The sequence below is a fragment of the Neodiprion virginianus genome, chromosome 1, assembly GCF_021901495.1.
Source record: "Neodiprion virginianus isolate iyNeoVirg1 chromosome 1, iyNeoVirg1.1, whole genome shotgun sequence".
In the NCBI taxonomy this organism is placed as follows: Eukaryota; Metazoa; Arthropoda; class Insecta; order Hymenoptera; family Diprionidae; genus Neodiprion; species Neodiprion virginianus.
In genome coordinates, this window is record NC_060877.1 from 27,486,460 (window position 1) to 27,509,963 (window position 23,504).

General features: G+C 44.5%; 1 protein-coding gene and 1 long non-coding RNA gene across 6 annotated transcripts in view; one reads left to right on the forward strand and one right to left on the reverse strand.

Annotated features, from left to right (window-relative positions):
* Positions 1-23,504, reverse strand: part of LOC124310360 (protein downstream neighbor of son homolog) — a 96,956-nt gene that overhangs the window by 39,919 nt on the left and 33,533 nt on the right. Inside the window, exons 3-4 of one of the 5 annotated variants that reach the window (XM_046774209.1) lie at positions 7,263-7,482; positions 3,620-3,734 (exon numbers count right to left, since the gene is read on the reverse strand). The exons of 2 other annotated variants lie outside the window; for them this stretch is intronic. In XM_046774209.1, the coding sequence (XP_046630165.1) occupies positions 3,620-3,734; positions 7,263-7,482 (335 nt within the window). Of the gene's footprint in view, positions 1-3,619; positions 3,735-7,262; positions 7,483-23,504 lie in introns of those variants that run through there. 2 more of the 5 variants (XM_046774208.1, XM_046774211.1) reach the window with 2 other exon arrangements.
* Positions 1-23,504, forward strand: part of LOC124310382 (uncharacterized) — a 141,214-nt gene that overhangs the window by 24,419 nt on the left and 93,291 nt on the right. The gene's annotated exons all lie outside the window — the stretch shown is intronic.

A 23,504-nucleotide genomic window follows, 5' to 3' on the forward strand; every position in this document is an offset into this window, starting at 1 on the left:
CGGAGAGAAATGTTGCAAGTCGAAATGTAAACTATATAACCACTCTACGTTCGGGAAGCTGCAAGCTGGACACATGTAGCGTTTCCCTGAAAAGAAATCACGCCGATGCGAAATAGCAGACCGATTACTCGAAGTGGAGTAGACGGGTTGTACGCGCAGCTTATACGCCGGCGGGTTGATTTTTGCAAAAACAAGTCCTGTTCGGCAAGTCTGCGACATCATTTGCCGTATCCCCGGTCTGATGGATGGACCGCCGCCCGTAATGGGAAAGCCAGGCCGTCGTTCGACACCCGCATAAAATTAACCCCCTGATTCACTCGGTGGCTCGTCGTCGCTCCATCCGTCGGTCGTTCCGTCCGTTCGTTTTAATTAACGAAACACCACGAGCACCAGGCGCCGCGACGCGTCCGTCGTCCATCCGTGGCGTTCTGACCCCGCGTGGATATCGGCTGTATCTTGTATCGTCCGGTACACTCCTTGCACCGAGCTTTCTTCTCAAGAATCGACGGCGGCCTTGCAAGCGTCGAATTTCCGCTTCCGCGAAAATTTCTCACGGTGAAATATCCGCTGTATAAATCCTTCTGAAAATTTCGCCGATCTTTAGCCGACCGCGTGATCTTCCACGCGTAAAGATCGTCGATCGGTTGATATCACAACCTCCGACTGTACCGGAGCAAACTTTCGTCCACGAGCACGATGATGTCTTTATCCAGGTAGCGTGTCGTGCAGAGAGGAGCGGGGCGTGTGTGTCCATTAAGACACTGCTGCTGTATGCTCGAGGAATCTCGGTGTGAGTCTGGATACGTGCGGAGCGAGAAGAGCGGGCCTGACGCTGCAGGACGGGGCCTGAAGGGTGAAGGAGAGGGTTCCGTGGGGTCACCCAGTCACGGAGTTAATTAGACAGTGTGCTTCGCCCTCTCGGCACGGGCCCAGATATCAATCGGAACCTCGGAGGCTTCGGCTTCGGTCTGCGGCGAAGCATTGTCCCCTCATCTTCGTCGAGGACGCTCCGGATGGCCCGAGTCCTGGACCCGGTTTCAGGCGAAATCCGGAAGCAGGAGAGCCGATTGACACCCGGACTCGTCACGGCGACTTCCAGCTCGCCGCTGCGCTTCGAAAAGTAAATATGCCGGGTCCTATCGCCTCCGTGAATCTCTGAATCGATCGCATCGCCTCGATCAGGAACTCTCGTGTATCCCGAGGTAGGTATAAGTCGGTGATCCAGATCGGTGATCGTGAGGCCTCAAGTAATGCAGCCTGAGCATGAGATTTTTCTCTTGTACCTGAGCGCGCGGGCTTCCTCAGGAATGACATAATTCACGTCAATTCGGGCTCTTCGTCTCGACCCACGCGGTGATAGATAAGAAGCGGAACTTTATGTCTTCGCGTCTTCGGTTCGCTGCTCCGGTCTTAACAGTTGGCAACTGGCGTAATCAGGTCGTATAAATGTAGTGGGCTTGTTTGGTATACATATATAATATATATATGTATATATAAACCTAAGACGGAGGGAAGTGAAGCGTTCTGTTTTCCTATCTCGCCGCGGACCGAATTAGCCGGGATAATTAAGACGCGGGGAAAAAGCAGCCGAGGAGTTAGTCGTGCGTAAAATGTAGCGGCCAAGGATGCTGCAGGTCCTGTGGATCCTTGCCCAAACCCGAAGAGAGAATCCCTCGGAACCTCGGAAGTTTTATACTCCGATACCCGGGACTGCGGTGCTACCAGCCAATTCTACAAAACTCCACCCACTATGCTAAGCGACTCTAGTTTATGAAATGAAACCTTTGTGCCGCGGTATCACTAATGAAAGCTGCACTTCGACCGTTTTCGACTTTGTTGTCTGCGTCTCGTTGCATCGATGAGCGATAATGAAGGCATTGGACAAAGCCGGGGGGAAATAAGTCAACCGAGAGTGAAGAAAATAAGGAGAAAATAAGGAAACCCGTTTGGTTTCTACTAATTGGTTACCATGGCGCGGTGGCTGGCTGGCAGGACTTGAAAATTTTATCGCATTTTTATGAAGAGCTCTTTTCTCTGGTACACAGAAGTACGGAGGAGGACAAACGCGAGGCGATGCGATTTAATTTATTTATCCCAGTTCTGCGTGATTAAAAAATATGAGGAAAGCACCGAGTCGAGTAATTTTAAATACACGCCAATGATGGAGGGTGAATTGATAGGGAAATGAAAATGCAAAGTGCGAGACACGACGCGTCGTATAAAATAACAGTTAATAACGCAAGGAACAACATAATATTTTTGGACACGTAACACGCGCATAAAGTGTCAAAACTTATGTGGACATGTGAGAAAGGGGGGAAAAAACACTCGCTACTGAAGTGTGTCACGGATCTGAGGAATAAACGACCAAAGATAAAGTACATGAGAGATAGATAAAAATACACATGGATTATTATGTACGATTCTGTGACGTGATTCCATTTGACGTTTCGTAATATCTTTTGATTCGGGCAAAATGAGGTGTAAATCAGAAGGAGAATGGATGAAGAAAATCAATTAAAAATTCGTTCGGCTTCTGGTTTAGCCGTAGTGCCCGCTATTTTTCCGGGCTGTGTTTAAATACGTTTTAGACGAGCTGGGATCTTGAATAGTGAGTAAAAATAAAACAACAAATAAATAAATAAACAAACAAACGGGAAAGAGAAACCAACGAAGCAAATGCAGGAAAGAAAAGGAGGGAAAAATCTCGGACTCGCGGTGCAGAAGAAGATCTTTACGCCGTAAACTTAAGAGTAGGCCGAAAGTACCTCGTTAGGCAAATCGACTACCTCGTTAATAATTTTAAGCGCGAGAGGCGCTCGTAAACGCAGCTTCCATTTTCGTTCTCGCCGCCCGGCGACACGTGTTATAACACGAGCGTAAGGTACAAGGTGTAAGGTACAAGGTATGAGGTAAAGACCTATACGAATGGTTCGATAATTTCACGCTGCAGGTGAAAAATCCCTGATCAACCTTCGCGGTCTCGAGAGCGCGATTTGTCCGCGTGTAGAATCTCACCGTCGAGATGAATTATTCCGCGGCCGAGGTGTGCAGCGTCTGCGGATCATGAAGAAGACGTCCTCTTTTATCCCGGGCGTTGAAGAAGTCGCGGGGTTCCGACCCTCGGTGGCGGCTAACGAGAAACAAAGAACCGTTTCGAGCAAATATTAATAAAACTGTTGAAATACGGCGGTAACGAGTCGCGGGGGTGGGGGGGAGGGGGGGGGGGTGGAGGGACGAGAGCTTCGAGATGGGGATGACGGCGAGGACGAGGACGACGGCGAGGACGAGGACGAGGACGAGGGCGAAGGCGAGGGCGGCTGCCGCAGATATAGGTTCGGTGTACGCAAGGAGAGGTCGAGAGGAGAAGGGCGGGGGGTGGATGGAGATGGAAGCAATAGGGATCAACTAGTATGCAAATCGCATGTAAATATCGTTCACTCTCCACGGTTCTCTCTCTCTCTCTCTCTCTCTCCCTCTACCTCTCGCTCTTTCTCTCTCTCTCTCCTCCGTCTGTATCTCTTCCTCTCTGCCTCTTCGTCACCCTCCTTCTGTCCTTCTCTTTCTCTTCCTCCACCCGAAGGGAAAGAAGAAATCAAAGCCCTGGAACGCGACTCACCCGCTCTCTGTTCTCTATTGCGTGGGTATTGTTCGTCGTTGCATTTGTACCAATTATCATTTGAATGTATCCCGCGATGCGGTCTCGTCTGACTTTCAAGAGCGCCGTTGCAAAACTGCAAACGCGGCGAAAAAAAAAAACTTATCTAATCGAAATCGACTCTAGGCATATAGAAATTATTTCACTGTTTCAAGAAATTTACAGAGGAACGGTGATTCGAAACTTCTTATTTCGTTTATGTTTCTGCAAGAAAAATATATTCGTACATTTATAATCGTGCATGCAGGTCAAACAGTCCTTAAATATTTAAAATTTTTAACGATAATAATCGAACAGCTTAGGTGTGGGTAGAAAACGAAAATGAATTTTTGATTTTAAAGCCTTATTTAAGTGTAAACGTATAGTAAACTGAACAGATTTAACGTCAGAGTAACCACTAAGGGGGTTTTCAAGATAAGAGAAGTAGAAAATGATCCTTTTGTTCCAACCAAAACTTATTTGAAAGCTGCAAATTTCCGCTTTAAAACACGTTTTATCAGGTTTCGTGACATACAAGAGTGAATTTTCAATTTGTTTTTCTTTCAAAGCGAAAATTTTTAATTTTCGAACGTAATTTGTCATATTCTCTTCCGTTCATTAGTCCAGCCACGATGAAACAAAAAAAAAATCATTATTTTCTACCGCTCTTACCTGGAAGACTCCCTGAAATTATACTTGCACGAAATACTTACTTGGACAAAATTGTTTTTGCAATTTATAGAATATTTTAACCGTTATCACAACGATTGTATCCAATCGGCTAGAATTTGCCACTAACGATAGGAAACGAAATTTTCCCTCATGCGTTCCCTCGTCGGTGATTTTATTTCGTCAAGGTGACTCGCGGAACGCCGTAATGAGATCGAGGCGTCGCGTCGCATCGCGTCGTATCGCGTCGGTGGCGCTGGTCTCTTACAATTAGATTTCGCCGGGGTACGAAACGGATAAGCAGATCCGCGGATAAGTCTCGTAGTCTCGTCCTCACCGTGTGGGTCTCCAATCTCGTTTGCTAGGTTCGTTGAGTCCTGTAAGCTTCGCGGCAGCACGTGCTAATTGGGAGATTAACACCGCACCGCGCATACCAACCTTCTACGAGTCGCTGGGTTGTCGGGCTTCTGGGTCTACTTATCGGTATATACGCCGATATTCCCTTACGTCTTACGACTATCGGATCCGGCGCAGGAATTTAGAAGAATGCTGGATCGCGGAGTCCGTAATTGGCCGCAATTAATGAATACGGAAAGGGCGAGCGGCGATCGGCGATGAAAAATGACGGGAATTAATGGAACCTGGAGAAAAGTTAGATCTCATACACTGTGAAAAATTGACGGTGTTAAAATTGACCAAAAGTGGCCGGTATGGACTACTATAGAACAATTTTTGTGGTCAATTCACAACTTGACGACAAGTAGTATTAGATTGACACCAAAAAATGTTCAGTAGAAGTCTACACCGCATTTTTTTCACACAGGATTCCATTTCGTTCTGTAACTATACCTGTGTACTTACGAGGTAATTGAGTTTGTGCAAATCGTTCATATAATACATTTGTACACCGGACGATCCGTCTTTGTCGGTTCCAGTAGTTTCTCCTCGCGGTCATGTAGTAATTCGCAAATGCAACGCTTTCCACTTGGTCCTGAACACGATTCTGGTGTACGTATCAGCTGTACGTATAATACTCGACAAACCGGACGAGTGTCCCGTTGTTTTATCGAATTTAACGCGTATAACGCCGCTTACGCAATCCTGTCTAGTAGATTTTCCACTTCACGTTACGATGCACTTTAATATACACAATGCGAGTTTTATTCGCGTGCTCATACCTACAAACGAGAACGAGTATCAGAGATAAAATTGAAATAAATAAAACCAATTTGAAAAAACAAAAAGTTATTGCAGGCGTTCCGGATTTGACTGATGATCTTGTATGAAGCGGAGTCGTCGACGGTGATAAGGACAGAGCAGGTGGTTAACTTCGGAGTGTAAGAAACTGAAACAGCGGACTACAAACGGCTCTATTAGCCAGATTTTACCGGTGCGAATATAACGTCGCAGTTGTTGGAAATGGTCGAATGCAAAACGCGGTATTGCGGGCGGAGCTATTAAAAAAATCTTTCTCCGGAGGAAAACTATTTAGTTATTCCGTTAGAGAGGACTGTAACGTAACTTTCAGCGGGTGGTATAACCGCGTTGCTTTACTGAATTTCGTTTAATTCCGGCAGCAGGACTGCTGCGTAAAATTCTTCTCAGTGCGCCCTGTCCTTCTTGCGTTTCGTCATCCTTCGATACGAATTACAAGGCGCGTTATCCGGCGTGCCGGTAATAATCCCGATAAATAAAATGAAATGTAAATTGTCGACAAAGTTCCCAGCTCTCTCGCTTAGCCAACTTTGCTTATTACGAATATTTGAGAACGTATCTGGGGGACTTAGCCCTTAATTCCGAGAGTTGTATAAGTTTTACCGACCGAGTATTAGTCGGAATTATATAAAGACTCCTGTCTTATTCTCACACCCCGCAATTCGCCCTCGCACCGCAAGCCGAGGTGAGACTGGGTTCAGGCTCCGAAGACTTCTAACTCCACCGCAGGTATTTTCATCTTATTCCCGGCCTCTTCGCGCCTGGATTATTTCCGAGCTCTCCCCCCGAGAAGTTGGCGTCTCGACGCTCTCTCATTCTCCGAATTCTTGTTAAACCTCACCGCTGCAGCTACGCCATCGCGGCTTCTCCACTCTCGGCTTTTGACCGTTTGCAGCTTCCGCAGAACCGCATCAAGTATGCATACAATAATATACAACTGCTGCACCTATGCATTCGCCTACGTGCGGTAGGCGTTACGCCAACTTCGCCCGGGTCACTTAGGACCATTCGAAAAGAGTAGCTTATACGTATACCTTACTCCGTTTACTTTTCCCCCGGAACTTCAACCTGGGGCAATAATCTGGGATGAAATCTGCAGTTTCTCGAAATGAAGGTCGAAAAACCAACGTCTTACAACAACCGCGGGGGCTGGTCAGTGCAAAGCTCCGATCCAGCGGTCAGAGCGGTCGTATACGCCAGTCATTATATATCAATCAGTAGGTTCGGAGCGTGGATCGTGGGCATTTATTAAAACGTCAGAACGTCAGAACGAATGAATCAGCTACTATACGTGCTCCCGTAGTGCAGGGCGCCCTGGCGAAGAGGGCACGAGGGCCCTGCACAATGGAGAAGAGTTCGGTATTGGTAGAGTCGACTGGTGCGATACGTGTATAGCAGTTCACCCATCCGGACAACAGGGAGAAGGCTTGTGTATTTGTACGTACGAACCCGCGTCGATATAATATGAAGTCTAAAAATCAAAACACATTAATCTCAGACACGTGCCAAGGATCGCACGGTTACGCTTCTGCGTTTTCTATTCCCCCGCGCCGCGTGCGTACTGTGATATCGGTCCGATTTCTCGGTTGCCGGCTTGGTCCTGAAGCCTTGACGATTTCTTACAGCTTCGCTTTACCGACCTCAAACGGACACGCGGGACTTGTTCGATACCGTTTATTCTAATCCGGCCACGAACAAGGCGCAAAGTCTAAGCATAAATATAAGTCAGGCGGCTTCTTACCGCTCTTGTAGGATCCGATCGTTAGCTGGGCTGGTATGAAATATTGAGTGGAGATTTGGGATCGATTCGATGCGTACAGCCGGCGATGATTGACTGTAGAAATGAGCGCGTACACTTCCGGGATCATCAATAACGAGTACAATAAGCGAGTGGCCTCCCGGTTCGCGGGTCGACAGATCGACGGAGGAATCAATGGAGCTTTTTTCATCTCTCCTCGGATCTGGAAAGACAAAGATAGAGGATGACGGTGCATTTGGCATAGGTGCAGAGAATGCGAACAACACAACGTGGCGTTCTGCTTCCGTATATATACATATATGGTATCTATCTATTCAGCTATCTCTGAATTGTATGCCTCGCCGGTATATTTCGTCCCGTAATTCCATACGGGGATTCCCCCCTCCGCCCCCCCCCCCCCCCAAACTTTGACGTGTCAAAGGGAGGTATTTAGCACCGAGGGTCAATTTACCGGGGTGTGATTCTAGCGTACCGAAACCAGGGTTCTCGGTCTAGGACGAGGGTGCTGCCCACTGATCGAGGGGAGCTCATTTCCAATGGCCACCGGTCGTCTGATCGTCATCGAGGAGCTAGGCGATTCAGGTTTTACACGAAAGTAAGGATCGCGAGACGGTGGGGTTATGGGAAAAACGTGATATTCGTATGTCGGCGAATATTTCGATGAATGAACGTTTCTCTTAATGATGGGAAGCAATGTTGAGGTCATAAATAAAAGTGACCGACAATCGCGACACGTTTTGATGCAGATTGGCGGTTCTTGGAATAAAAAAAAAAAAAATTACGGATATTAATATTTCTGCATGTGACAAATAGGGACGGTAAATTAGAAGGTGGGATAAGTTGAAAAAAAAAATTTTTTTTCTAATAAGGACAAATGCCGGATAGATGAGAAATTGACGTGACCCTTAATAAAGATGGAGACTTAACACTCGCTTGACTAATTGCCGAGGGAAGTCGGACCGGATAATGAATAAAAGATAAGAGAAAAATATTCATAATTGACCAATTAATAACACACCGAATCGTGTGCATCGACCACGGACGACGGTTCGGGTCCAGCCGCCGTCCAAGGCGGGTGAGAGTGTCGTAAATCTAGCGACGTCTCTTCTTTCGGAATAATTAACACATTCTCCGGTCTCGCATCGCCTACACGTACGTAAGTCAACAATTATGGAATATGATCGCTGCGGCGTCTGTAAAGCATGCGTTGTGGAGAATTTTGGTCAAAATCATTGTTAACGATCAGCGACAAGGAAGATAGAAAAATATCGAGAAAGTAAGGACAATTTTCTATGCATCGTGGAAAATTCAAATCGAGTTTAAACCAATAATTCAATAATTCTAGTTCAATGTTAAGAAAACTCAGCTTTTAGCTACCGAGTAACAAAAAAGCAAAGAAAAGAAGCGACGAGTAAGTTTGGGGTATTATTTTTTTTCCGTCAAACGAAATCAGCCGAATTTCGGGACACCTGGTTAAAACGGACGCTTGAGGTTATCGGGGATCGTTGGACGAATCGTTGGTGCGAAATCTCCGCTGCAGCTGGTGCTTTGACAGAAGCCTAGCCGACAGAGGAGCCGTAACTAGGTTCGAAACTGAGATAGACGAAGGGTTCGGACTGATCTGGGGTTAGTTTTATGCCACGGGTGTCACGGTTAATCCTTGGCCATTGTGCGTACACCCCTTCGAGCGTGGACTCCTACGATACCCCGCCGTCTGTGTAGCCCGGGGGTTCGTGAAGTTGGCCAGCGTGCACGCACACGCGTGTTGAAGTCACGCGGAAAGAGTGCTCCGCACGTTTGATATTGTGAAAAGTAACGGGGCGAAAAGGGCGGGGGAGAGGAGGCAGCGTGACTTTTGAAACGAGAGCGCGGTAACGGCGGGTCCTTATCGGAGGGGATTTCGGTAATTTCTGAAACGATGCCGCCCAGATAACGTCCGGAGATAATTAATAATTAAGATCTTTGGGGCGTGGGTCCCCGGCTGGGGAGACGTAATGGCAATTTACGTCTCCCGGGAGGCGAGATAACTTCATATCTGCTGCTAATAATTTATTTCACCGAATGGGCACGATATCATTATATTCAATTACACAACTTTCGCTTAACGTTGTTCAGTGTTACACTTTGGCCAGAACCGGTGCAGAGTCAGACATCGAACAATTCAACAAAGAGTATCGATAACTTCGCCTGATCTTCGGTGGTCACGTGACCGTAGGAGGGCGCAACTATTCCTCACAGTTTACATAACAACACCGCCGTCTACCCTTGCTGCGAAAAGGTGAGAAGTACACGACATCGGTAAATAGAACGGCTCGAGTTTGCTCAGTTTGATCGCGTCAGTCAACGAACGGTGTTGTTCTGACGGGCTAAACGAGGCGAAAAAGGGTGCAACGCGATCTATTCTGTCACGTGTGTGTGCGCGTGTGTGTGTGTGTGAGTGTGACTAATTCACCTTCGGTGCTGAAATCCGCAGTCATCGGTTGCTGCCATCGAACCGCCACCTGGATCGGAACATTTCCGATACTTCTATAATACAAGGCGTATGGTGAGTAAAAAGTACCGTTGAAGCTTTATTTGCCAGAAAATAAATGTGGACTGTGTATGAAACGCTGTTTTGTTTATCGTGGAGGGAATTGCAAAGACAACGATTGTCTCGAACTGGCTTAACCCTCCGTCCCCACTGTGTACATTTTAGTGCTAAGCAGATATTGCAAAGTTTTCATTCTAACTGACTGTAAGAATTTTTCTCGATTAATCAGCAAAAGATATCGATCTAGAACCTTTTGGAGTTTGGAATATATATATTTTTCTGTATTCAAGCATTTTTTCAACATTTTTTAACGGAGGGTTCCCTGTAAAATAACATCCGAGCACTAGAGTGTCCACAGTGGGAACCGTGTATCAAAAATAACAGTGAGAACGGAGGGTTAAGATTCCAACACACCTGTTCATCGCTTGCAAACCTATAGTCGATGATCAATTTGCCCCATAACGTGTGGCAGAAATTAACGACACGTTGAATCAATTCAGGATCCTCGACGTTGAAGATAAGCAAATTGATTTCGGTCCGTTGATCACCCGGGCAGATTTTCGTGTCTCCTCGAATACAGTCGTACAGATGGCGGAGCTCAGAGTCTACAGATGATACGAAGCGTGAACAGATCAGTGGTAGAATTCCGCGGTAGAAGACACCGATGACAGTGGAGTGTCAATCGAGGTGTTTGGTCTTTCGACCCTTCGAAGGTTCGAGCACGTGAGTATCGTGATCCATCTGTCGTCGCCCGCTGCGAAGGGTGAGGGTCGCGAGGAAGAGGTTCCTCACATTGTCTTACCAAGAAACGTTGATACCTCGGTCCGTGTTCTCTTCTGACGACCCTCGTCTTCGGGCTCTCGAATTCTGACACTCGTAGGTCATTGCTTTCACACCTTACGCGGAAGACACGCTGCATCCGTTGATCAACGGCGTACAAGGTCCGGTATGCGTTTCGCCCGGTGTAAATTATTCGCACTACGTAAACGGCACCGTGCACGATCTTCGTGGGAGCCCACGGACCGCGAGGTCTAATCCCGGACCTCATCTTCCGCATCCCCGGCCCCCGCTTCTCCCCCAGTTCCAAGCCCCGGATCACGGCCCGTTCCTAATGCTTGAGCAACGAAGCCGAATTCATTTGTATCCTCCAGGACCCGCGGCGCGGTGACGTCTCTATAAATTCCCAGATTACGGCCATTACTCAAATGGCGGACGCGGGCGTATGTATTACACCTGTTCGAGTGTTCCTACGGGAACATCTATATTCTATATACCTGCACGCACGTTTTCCCTTTCCTTATTCTTATTCCTTTTCTCAATTCACCCGCAATGATGCTTGATGGAAGATTACGCCGCGGCGTTCATCTCTCATATACCTTGTTTTTCTCGGCTCTGTATTTTTTATTTTTATACCTTCTGTGGTTTTATCGTTCTTTCTGGTCAAACGTTTCACTCGTCACCGTGCGACTGACGACGCTGGTGTCCAAATGCTGTTTTCAAACGGTACCTACCTACCTACCTACCTACTTATCTACGTATGTAGGTACGCCGTGTACGAACGTATTATACCAACGTACAGCGGATCTCGTATGTCACTGTGCGTTGACCCCAGGTTCTCGACTTTGCATATACTTCGATTGTAATTAATCTTGCCTGGAGTTAGTCGGCAGGGAATATCCTGCATGATTTACATTTTTTTACAAATTGATTATTATTTCCGTAATACTAATCGCCAAACGTTTTTCGTATTATATACATATCTCTCAAATTACTCGTCATCGTTTGCAGCAGACGTGTTTGGTATATTTTTTTTCCAGTATTTGTACCCGTCTGGCTCCGTACGTATTCTAAATTGAATCGACAAACGACATTCGCTGTCACTGTATGGGAAAATATTGGAGGCTTATAATAAAGTCGACATTCCAGAACTATGCGTACGGTCGTAAAATAGCAGTTTACGATCCATTTACTAGCATCTGATGGGATGTAATCATTTCGAAAATTTTATGTCACACGGGACCTACAAACCGGCTTTCGAATTTCAGCCTTGGCAATTACTATCACTTAAAAACGCTATAGAGACGTTTTGCTCGTCAATATAATATTTCGCAATTATATAATTATTATATTGAATATTTAAAGTTTGATTTTTTTTCTGTCGTCGTTGTGATTTACGAAAAAGTTTTCGAACCTTCATCTCGCTTATCACTTACGCCTAGTCACAGTGGTTTCGTTCGATTCTAACACCGCCTGCAGTGCAGTTCGGCTGATCCGCGCATCAGAGAATCGCCGTTTTAATCTTGTCAGCATCCGTGAAGGGCGGGGCGCTCGCACGTGGGTCTCTGTTTGCTCGAAAAGTATTAAACTTTGGATAAACCGCTCCGCATAAATTTCAATGCCACTCTTACGTCGGTGTTCGCATCATACGCTCCTGCAGGCTATATACACACACCTTCACCAACTGCTGCATCCCTTTTTTATTCTATTTTTTTCCGTTCCGAAAGAGAGGGACGCTCATCCCTCCCAAATCTGGTTCATGACAGTAAGGCTGCAGTACATATACGTTGTAGGTATATAGCTATCGAAAAAACTGCAACACAATTTTTCGACCTTGCTAAACAAGCTGCAACTTTAATATATATCTATGCATATTATGTAAGTGGGAAAAATTTTACAGCCTTTCGAGGAAAAGTTTATTATATTACGATTCATAGATATCAAAAAGATTTTATCTAGCGACTGGCAAAATTTTGGATTAGACAAGATTACACTGGTCAATAAAAATTCACTTTTTGTGTGCAAAATGAAAACTTTTAACTGATTGTGTTAGGAACAAGGTTTCGTACAAAAGAATTGGTATTAGAATATTTTAGACACGAATAGTTTTAATGTAATATAATTTTTTTAGTTTTTCCAAGACTACAGTTTTTATGAACAAAAATTATGTTGTGTATAGTGTTGCGGTACACTGGTCAACAAAATTTTGTAACAAGGCAGGTACTGACTAATTTTTAAATACGTATCTACCTTCATTATAAAACTATATTTATTTTCACTTGATCAGGTCTGGTTTTTGTGTTACAGCGAATACCACTAAAATTGAATATTTATCGTTTTGACTCACCTCTTTTGATTCAGATTTGAAATTGATTTGAAACACCAGTTAATTAGTTACAACAATTAAAAAAACACCCTGAATAAAAAAGGTAGGTCAAAACGATAAACACTCAATTTTACTCGTAGTCACTGTAACACAAAAACCAGACCTGATCGAATGAAAAGAAATTTGGGTTTATAACGAAGGTAAATAGGTACTTGAAAATTAGTCTTGTTAAAAAAATTTGCTGACCATTGTCATTTCCCCAGGCTTGCGTCCGATTAAGTATGACGAACAAGAATCCGGATCCTTGACAGCGAGGAGCATGATTTTCTATATCGGCCACAGCGTGCGCGGTAAGGTATAACCCTGGGTATATCAGGGCAGAGATGCACAATGGGCTTTGGACTCGGACCCCAACCTCGGGTTGTTCTTTTAGCACGCGCGTCCCTTTGTGCTGACATAAATATCGCTTATGCCGGCATTGCGCCGGTGTTTTGCCAACCTCCGTATCGCGCCGAAAGTAGGTACTAGGCTCGTCCTGTGTGCCCGGCAAACACGAGTCACGTGTCCGCCGCCCCCGTCGCCACCCTTCGCGTCGCTTTCAACCCCCGGACCGTTCCCTCACCGTCGGCTTTTGACTCCCTCGGTACGAGTGCACTGCAGGTCGAGGATAGACTGCGACCGCATCCCCTTCTGCACAACGGTGTGTGCTATCTCGGTGACATCTCGCAGCTCGTGCGGAGACCGGTGTTTGCTACTAAACTAAGATCGCAAACACACGTGTGTTTCCCATTATTTATTGTTTCGGTTATTTACTTTTGACGCTTTGTCCTGTCCGCGGATACGATGGAAACGATCGCTTCTCCGTTATCTGCCTCATAGGTACCTGTAATTCTCACACGTAGTCGTCGCAGGCGGTGAACAAGAAAGCTCGCAACTTCGACAACCTCTTCGACCTGGTTCCCGATCCTTGAACTCACATTGTGGATAATTAATTTGCTGTTTGTTGATTTACGTGGTCAAGGATACCCGGTATACGTTGTATCGTCGACGCATTTCGAAGTTTAACCATGGAGTTTTTTACGTATTGAGGCAGATTATGATTAGAAAAGCTGGATTGGCAGATCGAACGAAAAAAGTTATGCGTTAATTGATCTATTACTTGACTTTCTCCAATCACCATATCACACCAAGGCTGATTTATTTATTAGCATCTGATATCCGAAGACTGCTGCCATTTGTCAACACGCTTATACATATAATTGGCAATATTCGCTCGCCAACCTTGTGAGAAAGTTGACAAAAGTTCGTAGAACAAAGTTCGCCAGGGTGTATAAAGGGCGGAATCAATTATCAGTGAAAAGTTTCCTTCAGCAGCTTGTATAATAGAGCGGCAATTTCCGCACAGAGAGTGACAAATGCGGCCTCCCTCATTCTCTCGTCGAGAAACTGGGTGACAAAATCGTCCGTGACGAAGAGCCGAGGTTCGATCACGCGCCATTACCTCCGATATTTGGCCGGCGTTCTTCGGCTCGTCAAACCGAATCCCAGCCCGGGTTCCGCCGGGGTTTCAGGGTCCGTTCACCCTTCCACGGTCTTCCGAAAATGAAAACTGTATTGTTGGCCGGGCGAGGGGTGGATCGCATTATATTCGCGTTAACGTCATAGGTGCCCACCGCCCCCGCTTCGCCGCCGCCATGGTCAATGTTCAATGCTTGAATGCCCGAGTGCTCGTGGTCCATCAATAACATCTGACGGGTGAGCCGACGCCGGCGTCGCGGCGTCAGAGACCCGCGTAAACATCCATTGATGAGTCGGCAATTGATGCATCCTTGCAACGCTCTTCGCAGAATAACCGTTCACCTATATCTGATTGTGAGTCGTACTGTGAGCAGATTTCGCTTCGGGTCAATTTGCTCAATATCCGATATGGTGTAACAATAATTAGTGTCTGACCGAAATCGAAACCGTAACCGAGTATTCGGCTGCTCTTCTGGTTTCGGCCGAAACCGTAAGCGAAATAAAAACTTGTGTAGTAGAGTCGAAATTTCGTTAAATATACGTTATACCCTGAAATCTAGTGTTGTTTCTAGCTTTGTAACAGATTGTTTGATTAGATTAAATAAAAGTCTTAAATTTATTAGGAACTCACTTTATTTTCGGAGTGCAATGTAGGTACAAAATTAATTTCGAACCTATTCGACGGTGCCGAAAACGACACTAACGCCAGTTTCGGCCGAGCCAAAATTTTTCCTCGAAACCAGAATTGATCGCTGAAACTGGAAGAACGGAAACCGAAACCGAAGCTAATTGTATATCAGTAACAATTGACATTCGTACAATACGACGTATTGCGTTACAAAAGCGCTTGCGAAATACCGTCTTGCGGGGAAATACGAAGGAGCAAAAAGGGCAACGAAAGCCTCCGCGAGTTGAGGTGAGATCAATCCATCGCCTTTCGGCCCCGTCCGAGGTCAGAGGAGGACGGGACGAGAGCTTGCGAGGAGGTGCCACCCCGCCGACCCATGCGTGATGGATGAAGATTGATGCCCCGAATATGTACACTGCAACACGCGCTAGGCTTCGAGGCTTCGCATTATCCTCCAAGTTCCTCACGGTTCCTTTTCCATAACCACGAGACTCGGCTCTCTTTTAACATTATCCTTTATCCTTCACCGCGGTTAATACACTCCGACATCTTGCCCCCCTCCCCCCTCCCCCCCCCCCCCCTCCACCCCTGCACGGTCAGGGGAACGTCCATGGTATCGTCCTCTCGAGTTGGCGAACTCTGGACGATGCGCGGTGCGGGCAGGCATCTCTTGCCTTTTTCGAAATCCCTACGTAGCAACCCACCGACCGCATATCATATTCACTGCTCTATACTTTTATGGGTATATTTAACGTGTGCCCGGAGTTGCCTTCGGGATGAGCGTTTTTATAGCCGATGGTCGGTGCACCAGCGCGGTATGTATATGTATATAACATATGTACTTATTTTATACATAACTATATATGTATACGTGTGGTCTATTGAATCGCATGGCATATTGACGTATAAAAAGCTGTATCTACAGTGCGGAGAAAAAGGTGAATAAATTGGCCAAGTTCTAGCGGGGGGTGCCGATTCTGGGGGACGAAGAAAAGGTGGGGGAGATCGCCCGCTATAACACCATAAAGCGATATATCAGAAAGTTTCACCCAGTCCGTGACGTCCAGTTTGAAACCAACCCGGCGAATATGTCCACTGTATATGATTAGGGGGGGAAGTATATATGATACATAATTTCTTCGGGATATTTTTCTCTGAAACGTTGCTTTACGGTTCTCTTCATTTTTTCTTTTTTACTGTCGTATTGCGACATGTATATCAAGGTCGTCATTGTTAAACAACGTCATCGATAAGTGCTTCGTATTAACGCATGGCAGATCCTTTGACGTGTGCAATCGTTGTTCATAACCAAATTTTAGAGATTTTCAGTTAAATCCGTACTTAAAGTGGTTACTTTGATGCTCGTATTATTTTTAAATTTATGCAAACTCAAATGTGGATATAGAATAAAATGGGGAAAAATGTTTAACTTTTTAAGACAATCACCTCACGGCGCTTTTGCGTAGCGACTAAATTTTTTAGACTGATTTACGTTAATTTATGCTTCACGTCTCACGATAAAAATGAAATTCCATTTATATGACAGAACGCGTAATTGCATTTGCTTTCGGTTTTCTTGCAGACATTCATTCGATCCAATACCTTTTCAACGTAACTACAAGTCTTTCGGTAATCTGACATTTTTTGGACGGAAATCGCGAATTTAATCTACATAACAGCACGAGTTACTCTCGAACTCACGATGGTACGAAATCGCAATTTAGAAATTTATCTTCTCTCGTTAAACGCACGTGGAGCAATCGCGAAAGGCGACAGATCGAGATGGATGACGAGACACTTTTTTAAACCGTGACATTCGGTTTGGCTTGGACTTATTTGTCTTACTTATATTGATGCCGCACTGACGTGGAGAAGAACGAAGGCTCTTATTTTTTTCCGCAAGCGTTGTCATTAGCGAGTCGGGTTGAATAATGTCTTGTAAAGTTGCGACTAACGATACGGTATATTAATTTTTTTTTTCTAACGGGCACGTGGACAAAATGAGCAGAGCACGATCTTCGAATGTCCCAATTTTTCGTTTCTATGCGCATCCTACTTTTAACACGGCAAACTCTGCAACTATAATTTGACGTACGTAACGTTGCCAGCTGTATGGTTTGCTTTCACGGTTCACGGTTTAATTATGCGTTATTTTTTTTTTTTTTTACTACCTCTTGAAGATAATTTCTATGACAAGTTACTTTTAACGTATTCGATTTCTTTATCAATGATTTCGCCCGTCAAATTTGTGTCTGATTAATCTATTACTCGCTCATTATGCGTTTAGTACAGTGTCGTTATTAATAGATGTTAAATTATGATAATTCAAGTGGTAAAATATACGGGGCAAAAAGTATCTTTCGCTCTATTCGTTTCGTATTTTTCAACACACATGCGACGTACGCGTGTAATAATATCCGCTGAATGTCATGACAAATTCATTCGGAAGATGAAGAAAATGAGACAAAAAAATAGAAAGAAATCAATTACAAAGATGAGCATTTAAATATCATTAGAAAAGTTAAAAATTCACGAGCAGTGTCTCTGCGGCGGATTAAATCTAATCCCCTCTTTCTTGCAATAAGTCAGCAGGACTTTGTACGTAACGTTTCTTCCGGAATTTACATCCCATATAATTCTCATCAGATGCATCAACCTGATGAGTAATCAACGTATCTGCAATTCTACTAATACTGATTCTGTACGTCTTCGTTATCGGATTTGAAGGGTCTAAATATGTAGGACAGCGATGAAGAGAGAGAGAGAGGAGAAAAAATGGTAAAACAAAGAAAGAAATTGGCGGAATAATCGTGTCCGTTGTGCGTATAGGTATATACATACATATACACGTTAAAGTAGGCAATCATTAATTTCCTAACAATAAAACACAGGCTGATCCGAGCGGCGTGAGATCGACACGCCCACTCAAAGCACGCAACCAGCGTAAAAGAATAAATGCTTTTTGGTGTAGTGGGACTCGTGTTTGCTTTCGGTGTTCCGAGGGGACTTCCTCTCGTCCCTCGCGAATCGCCCACCGCCCGGATGGCAATTGATGACGTCGGGAGTCACTAGGAACGATTGTGGCTGGCACGTGTCCGAGAAGGCGAACGAACGCTGCACGCCCCTTCCTCGCGACTCCCGATACACAAAATTAATTGATACCACGTGAGCCAGCATTGCGCAAGGGTTAAATCAGCCCGGTTCCCTGTTTAAGCGCCGTGGCAATTTCACTTGTACTTATAGACGTCTGGAGGAGCGTGCGCCGATACGACCGGCAACGTGCAATGCGCGAAACGAACCCAGTTGCAACTGGGATTTGTTTGCAATCACTACTTCTATGCGTCTTTACGCCCGAGTGGTTTTAATCCGAGAGTCGGACCAATTGGCACGCGGATGTCGCGTGGATCCGACTAGTTTTAATGGTTTTACATGTGCAGCATGTGTGTACCTATAGGTACGTGGACCTTTCTTCTTCCTCCTTATTCCAGCCTCTTTTTACTTTTCTCTTTTTACGACACGTTGTGTTTTATCACGTTTTCAACGTGCATTTTACCTCGTTGCGTTGGCATTGGCTCGAATCTTTCACGGAGATTAATTGACTCGGTCGAGCAGATCCGTTAATCACGGGAGGACGACTGCCTGTCCTCAAAATTGATGGGCTGTTTTTAGTCGGTGTTTTCGTTTCTTTTTTTACCCTTACTCTTCTTCGCTTATTATACAGCTCCTTTGAAACACGAGAGGTTTTGTAGTGTGAGCAATGTTTAATTCGTTGTAAACCTCTGCGTGTATTCCTTCAGAGATACGTGTGAAGATGTTTCAGGTGGCCACGCAGGAAACTGGATTAAATCCAGGTGGTGCGGAGAAAGAAAATGCAAATCAATTTATCCTCCGGGAATTTGTAGACACACTAATTTTTATACCAATGTAACGTCATACGAATCTTTTAAAATGGGATTTTACACCTATATATATTGTAAATAATCAAGAATAAAGAAGCGAAAGACGAAAAACGAAACCAAGATGGTGGATCGAAGGTAAAAACTAATCACGACGGAACGTTTGCTCGTTACATATTCAGCGGACGAGATGATTATCATAGCATTCCTTTGATATAAGACGGTCCATCCTCTCATCTTCGGTTTTCTCTCTTTCTCGAGACGCGGCAAGTTCAAAATATAAAACTTCAGAAATCTCCCCCCACCCCCTTCCTCCCTTTCTCTACTTTGTACGAACTCGACCCCGCGGCCTGTTTCTGTTCCCCGTTTGAGTTGATCGCAAGTTGACTCGTCGTGTGATGAATAAAAACGTTTGAAGTATCGCTAGGTGCAAATTAACGCATAATTGTCAAACGTAATGAACTCGACCAAAGGTTCTCGCTAGCAGGGCGAATGTCGGAAGGGTCCAAGACCCGCTCTATACTCGGCTCACTCGACTTCCATGGCCCACGGCAACTTTGATTATTTTTATAATAACTTCAGACTCAGCTCCCTCCGAGGCACCAGATGCTGGCCATCGTCGTACTTATATATACTTACTTTGTTAGTTGCTTTAACTTTTCTCCGCATGTAGTTTGCATTCGTTATAAGCTATGCCATACTTTTAACGTTCACCGATGCACTCGTATTCTCAATCGACGCTTTGACTGAGTTGACTGGACTTGCTACTGAATATTAAGGTTTTTAACATTACTGTTTCACACAATCCAATATCAAATGGAGGTGTTTATTTTTTTTTTACCTTAATAGTGGTCAACATCAAAGCGTCGCAATTTATACAACGTTGTTTATACCTCAGGTATCGATTCGGAATGATCTGTGACTTCCACTACTTGCGTCATGGAAAAAGAAAACTTGTACTCGAAACCTATAAAGTGTTTTCTATTTCTTCTTTTACTAGTAATTACAATTTTGATACAATAAGACCTTCAAGATGATTAAATTGAAGCTTCATCGTCAAACTGCAAGGTTGACTAACATCGGCACTACACTTCACATGTGTCGCAAAACCCTCGCTAGCACATTAGAATCGGTACTTGAATCCGAAAATACACCTAAGGTTTTTATGGTGGATGATTTTTCGCATTTGAGTTGCTGATTAACCCTGCTAGTTGGAAGATCCTTCAGCAGGTCTGGATCGTCGGATGCCAATTGTCTAATTTTGAAGCCCCCGCGTACTTGTATCAGCTGATCACGCAATGTGATAGCATCCTCTTTCTCAGGTGCTTGTGTAATCGCATCGTCGACGTACATGTACTCCTTCAAGGATCTTGCTGCTGCTGAACATTTTTCAGCTTCATCGTTTACTAATTAGCTTAGAGATCTTATTGCGAGATGTGGTGTAGGTGATAATCGGAACCCGACAGTAGGTATTTAATTGGAAGCTCTGTTGTTTCCCTGCTACGTTTTTCCAAATAATGCGTTGACATTTCTTAATTTGTTTGTAAGTTGAAATTGCTTCTCTAGAATGGATAGCGCTGCTTCATAATTTTGATCAGTCGTTTCGAAAAACTGATTCGCGCTGGCTGCCTTTACGGTTAACGATAATCTTAAGTATTTTAGCTTGTGGACTGAAGACAATCCAGCATTGTCAGGTATCAAAGATGTAAAAATATCAAAGAACGAATTCCAACCCTCGACAGAACCGTTAAAGCTTGGTAGCTTAATTTGTGCTAGTAACTTCACGGATACGGATGATTAGGTACCTAATTGATGTGTCTGATCTAAGTAATTGTTGTTTCCAACGCCGACGGTTATGTTTCGCGCACATAGTTTCGAGCTCGTCCGACGGCAGGATTGTAATGTTGAGTATTGATTTTCATTTGGGATTTTCAGTCTCGTCTGATTCGTCTAATTGATCTTGAATCTCGGAGATTTAAAAAAATGCTCTTGGCATATTTTTTAGAGAATCTTGTCAATAATCAGAATCGCGGCCTTCTTTTTCGACCCATTCTGTAGGGCCCTTGTTATTGTCATAATTGTGCTTTGAATATTACCTCGACCATATACATAGAATTTGAAAAAGATAATTCAAGGATTGATAGAGAGTTGAGGGTTAGATAATTGAACGAACCTACCTTGCTGAGTGTAAGAACTATTTTTTCAGTTTTGGATACATTATCCTAATTCGAGATTGTAATTTAGATATTCAACGCTTAATCACTCCGACGTCTCCGCATTAGGGATTGTAATAAGTAAAAGAGGTAGCGATTGATGTTATAAAAATTACATTCACAAAACTTCTAAGGAAATGAAGACAAGCTTTGCATCCGTGAAATATTTCTATCGTAAGTAGAAAAAATTGGAAGGTCTAGTCTTCGCAACAGTATTGTCGAAAAAGTGTTTTAAATATATTATCATCTTCATCCCGCAGCTTGGGTTACTTTTATTTTACTTTTTGTCCAATTTAGTAACAAATTCATCCCAAAAACATGATCGACGACACGTTGCTTTTCACGCGATGGTCGACAGAGTTCTCGGTTTCTTTGCGGGTTTCTTCGTGTCCGGCGGTCATCGCGCAACGCGGCTCATCTCGAACGCCTATAAGAAATACAAGCTCAACGATCGCTCGGACCCCTCTTGCGACACCACCAGCGAGTGCTTAAGCGGTTGACAAATCGACGAGGCGACACACAATTTTTCTCACGAATCTTTTCACTTGGAAATAGGGAAAAAAAAAATTGTGAAGGGGACAGAATAATAATAGTAATAATAAAAAGGAGACGAAGTAAGACCGAGAGACAAAATAACCCCCGTGACTAATATTTTGGCCAAGGTCTCTTCTAACCACGTTTTCCATTAATAGAGCAAGTAGGCGCAGATTATATTGTATTTTATTCCGTATAGAATAATGAGTGTAACCCATCTATGTGTAGCCGCGTATCCCTTAACACTTGCTAAAATCGCAGTTATACACTATTTGCTTCTCTTTACTTTTTTGCATTTCCCGAGGGATTTGTGCCTTCGGCGTAGGTATAATACCGTACTATACATACCTTATACCTACGAGCAAAGCAGTAAAGACGCATTAATCTGCATATTTAACGAATCTTTAAGCAGAGGAGACGTATCTCATGAGGACCTTAACGCAATGTTGCGCCCCGAGTTAATTGAGTTCCGTTTGTCTCCCGTTTCGTTCGTTTTCTCGTTTTTCTGCACCCTCTCAGCGCTTGGGATTCTTCAACCGATTTAAACCTCCTTTAATATCCCTTTTAAAGCTGCCAATACTACAGTTTCTGATCATTCCAACATTAGATCTGTTTATTCAGTTTACTACACTCTTCGATCACATAAGGCCTTAAAATCAATTTATTGTTGCATCAACACCAAACTATCGCTAAGGCTTACAATTGCACGAAAATATTGTACGAATAAGCATAATCAAAAAAGAGTAGTAACAAATATTAAATTTTCTCTCTACCTTGTAGCTACAAAATTCGATTTCATGTTATTACCAGAGTATTTTTCGCTTATGGTAAAGAATAAAATAAAGTTAAGGACACTGCATATTGACAACAAATAGAAATTCCCGTCGGTGTATCAGAAATAAAGTAACAGCATACAAGCCACGTGCATTTTCACGTAATATTACCTGACGAATTATAAAAACGATGAATTAGCGCACTTTTTCGCTATTTGATTTCGCAGGTAGACCATCGACTGTAGCTTATATCTACGTAGAAAAAAATCATAGAGGTGCATACATGAATCTCTCTCGTGCTGCGACATATACGAACACATACAGTATACAGCGTTGAAAACGTGACAGATTGGAAACCGCATTTAATCAGATGTCCCCGAAAATCCGGGCGGTGCGGCTCGGCGTGGCTAAGGCAGCTATTAACTAATGTCTCCCCCGTATAAACGACATACGCGTGTTCCACGGGACTTCCCCTGGCCGAGCTCGAACTAGCCGGGGGGAGACGGCGTACGTACGAACGATATTTAAGCCCTGATATATCGCTCGCCGACACTCCCAACTTCTGTCGGCGTTTTCTATCGCTTTTTTGTTCCCGGCTAGGCTGACCATATGTCCACGCGGGACGATTTTCAGCCTAACTCACGTCGGGTACCTGCAGCTTACGCCTCGTCCCGGCCAGCAAATGCGGATTGGCGCCGTCTAGCCTTCGGCGCTTCGGTACTTTTCACCCCCTTCGCAAAAAAGCACGAAATTCAGACGCGGTTTTTGAATATTTTATGGAAATTCTATTCGGAAAGTTTTCGGTTGAGGAAACTCGGGCAGAGAGGTTAATTAATCGATGCTCGTGTCGAAGAGGCGACGCGTTATTTAGCCGCTTCAGCGGGTTCCGATTCTTCCGACCCCAGTTTTCACCTCCCCTTGAGGATATGTCCGACTCTTGAAGAGACGCCTGCGTTGCATCGGGCGAGGTAACAAATGATGCCACATGTTCCGATCTTGACTTTGGCGCCTCGCACACGGGGTGCAGGG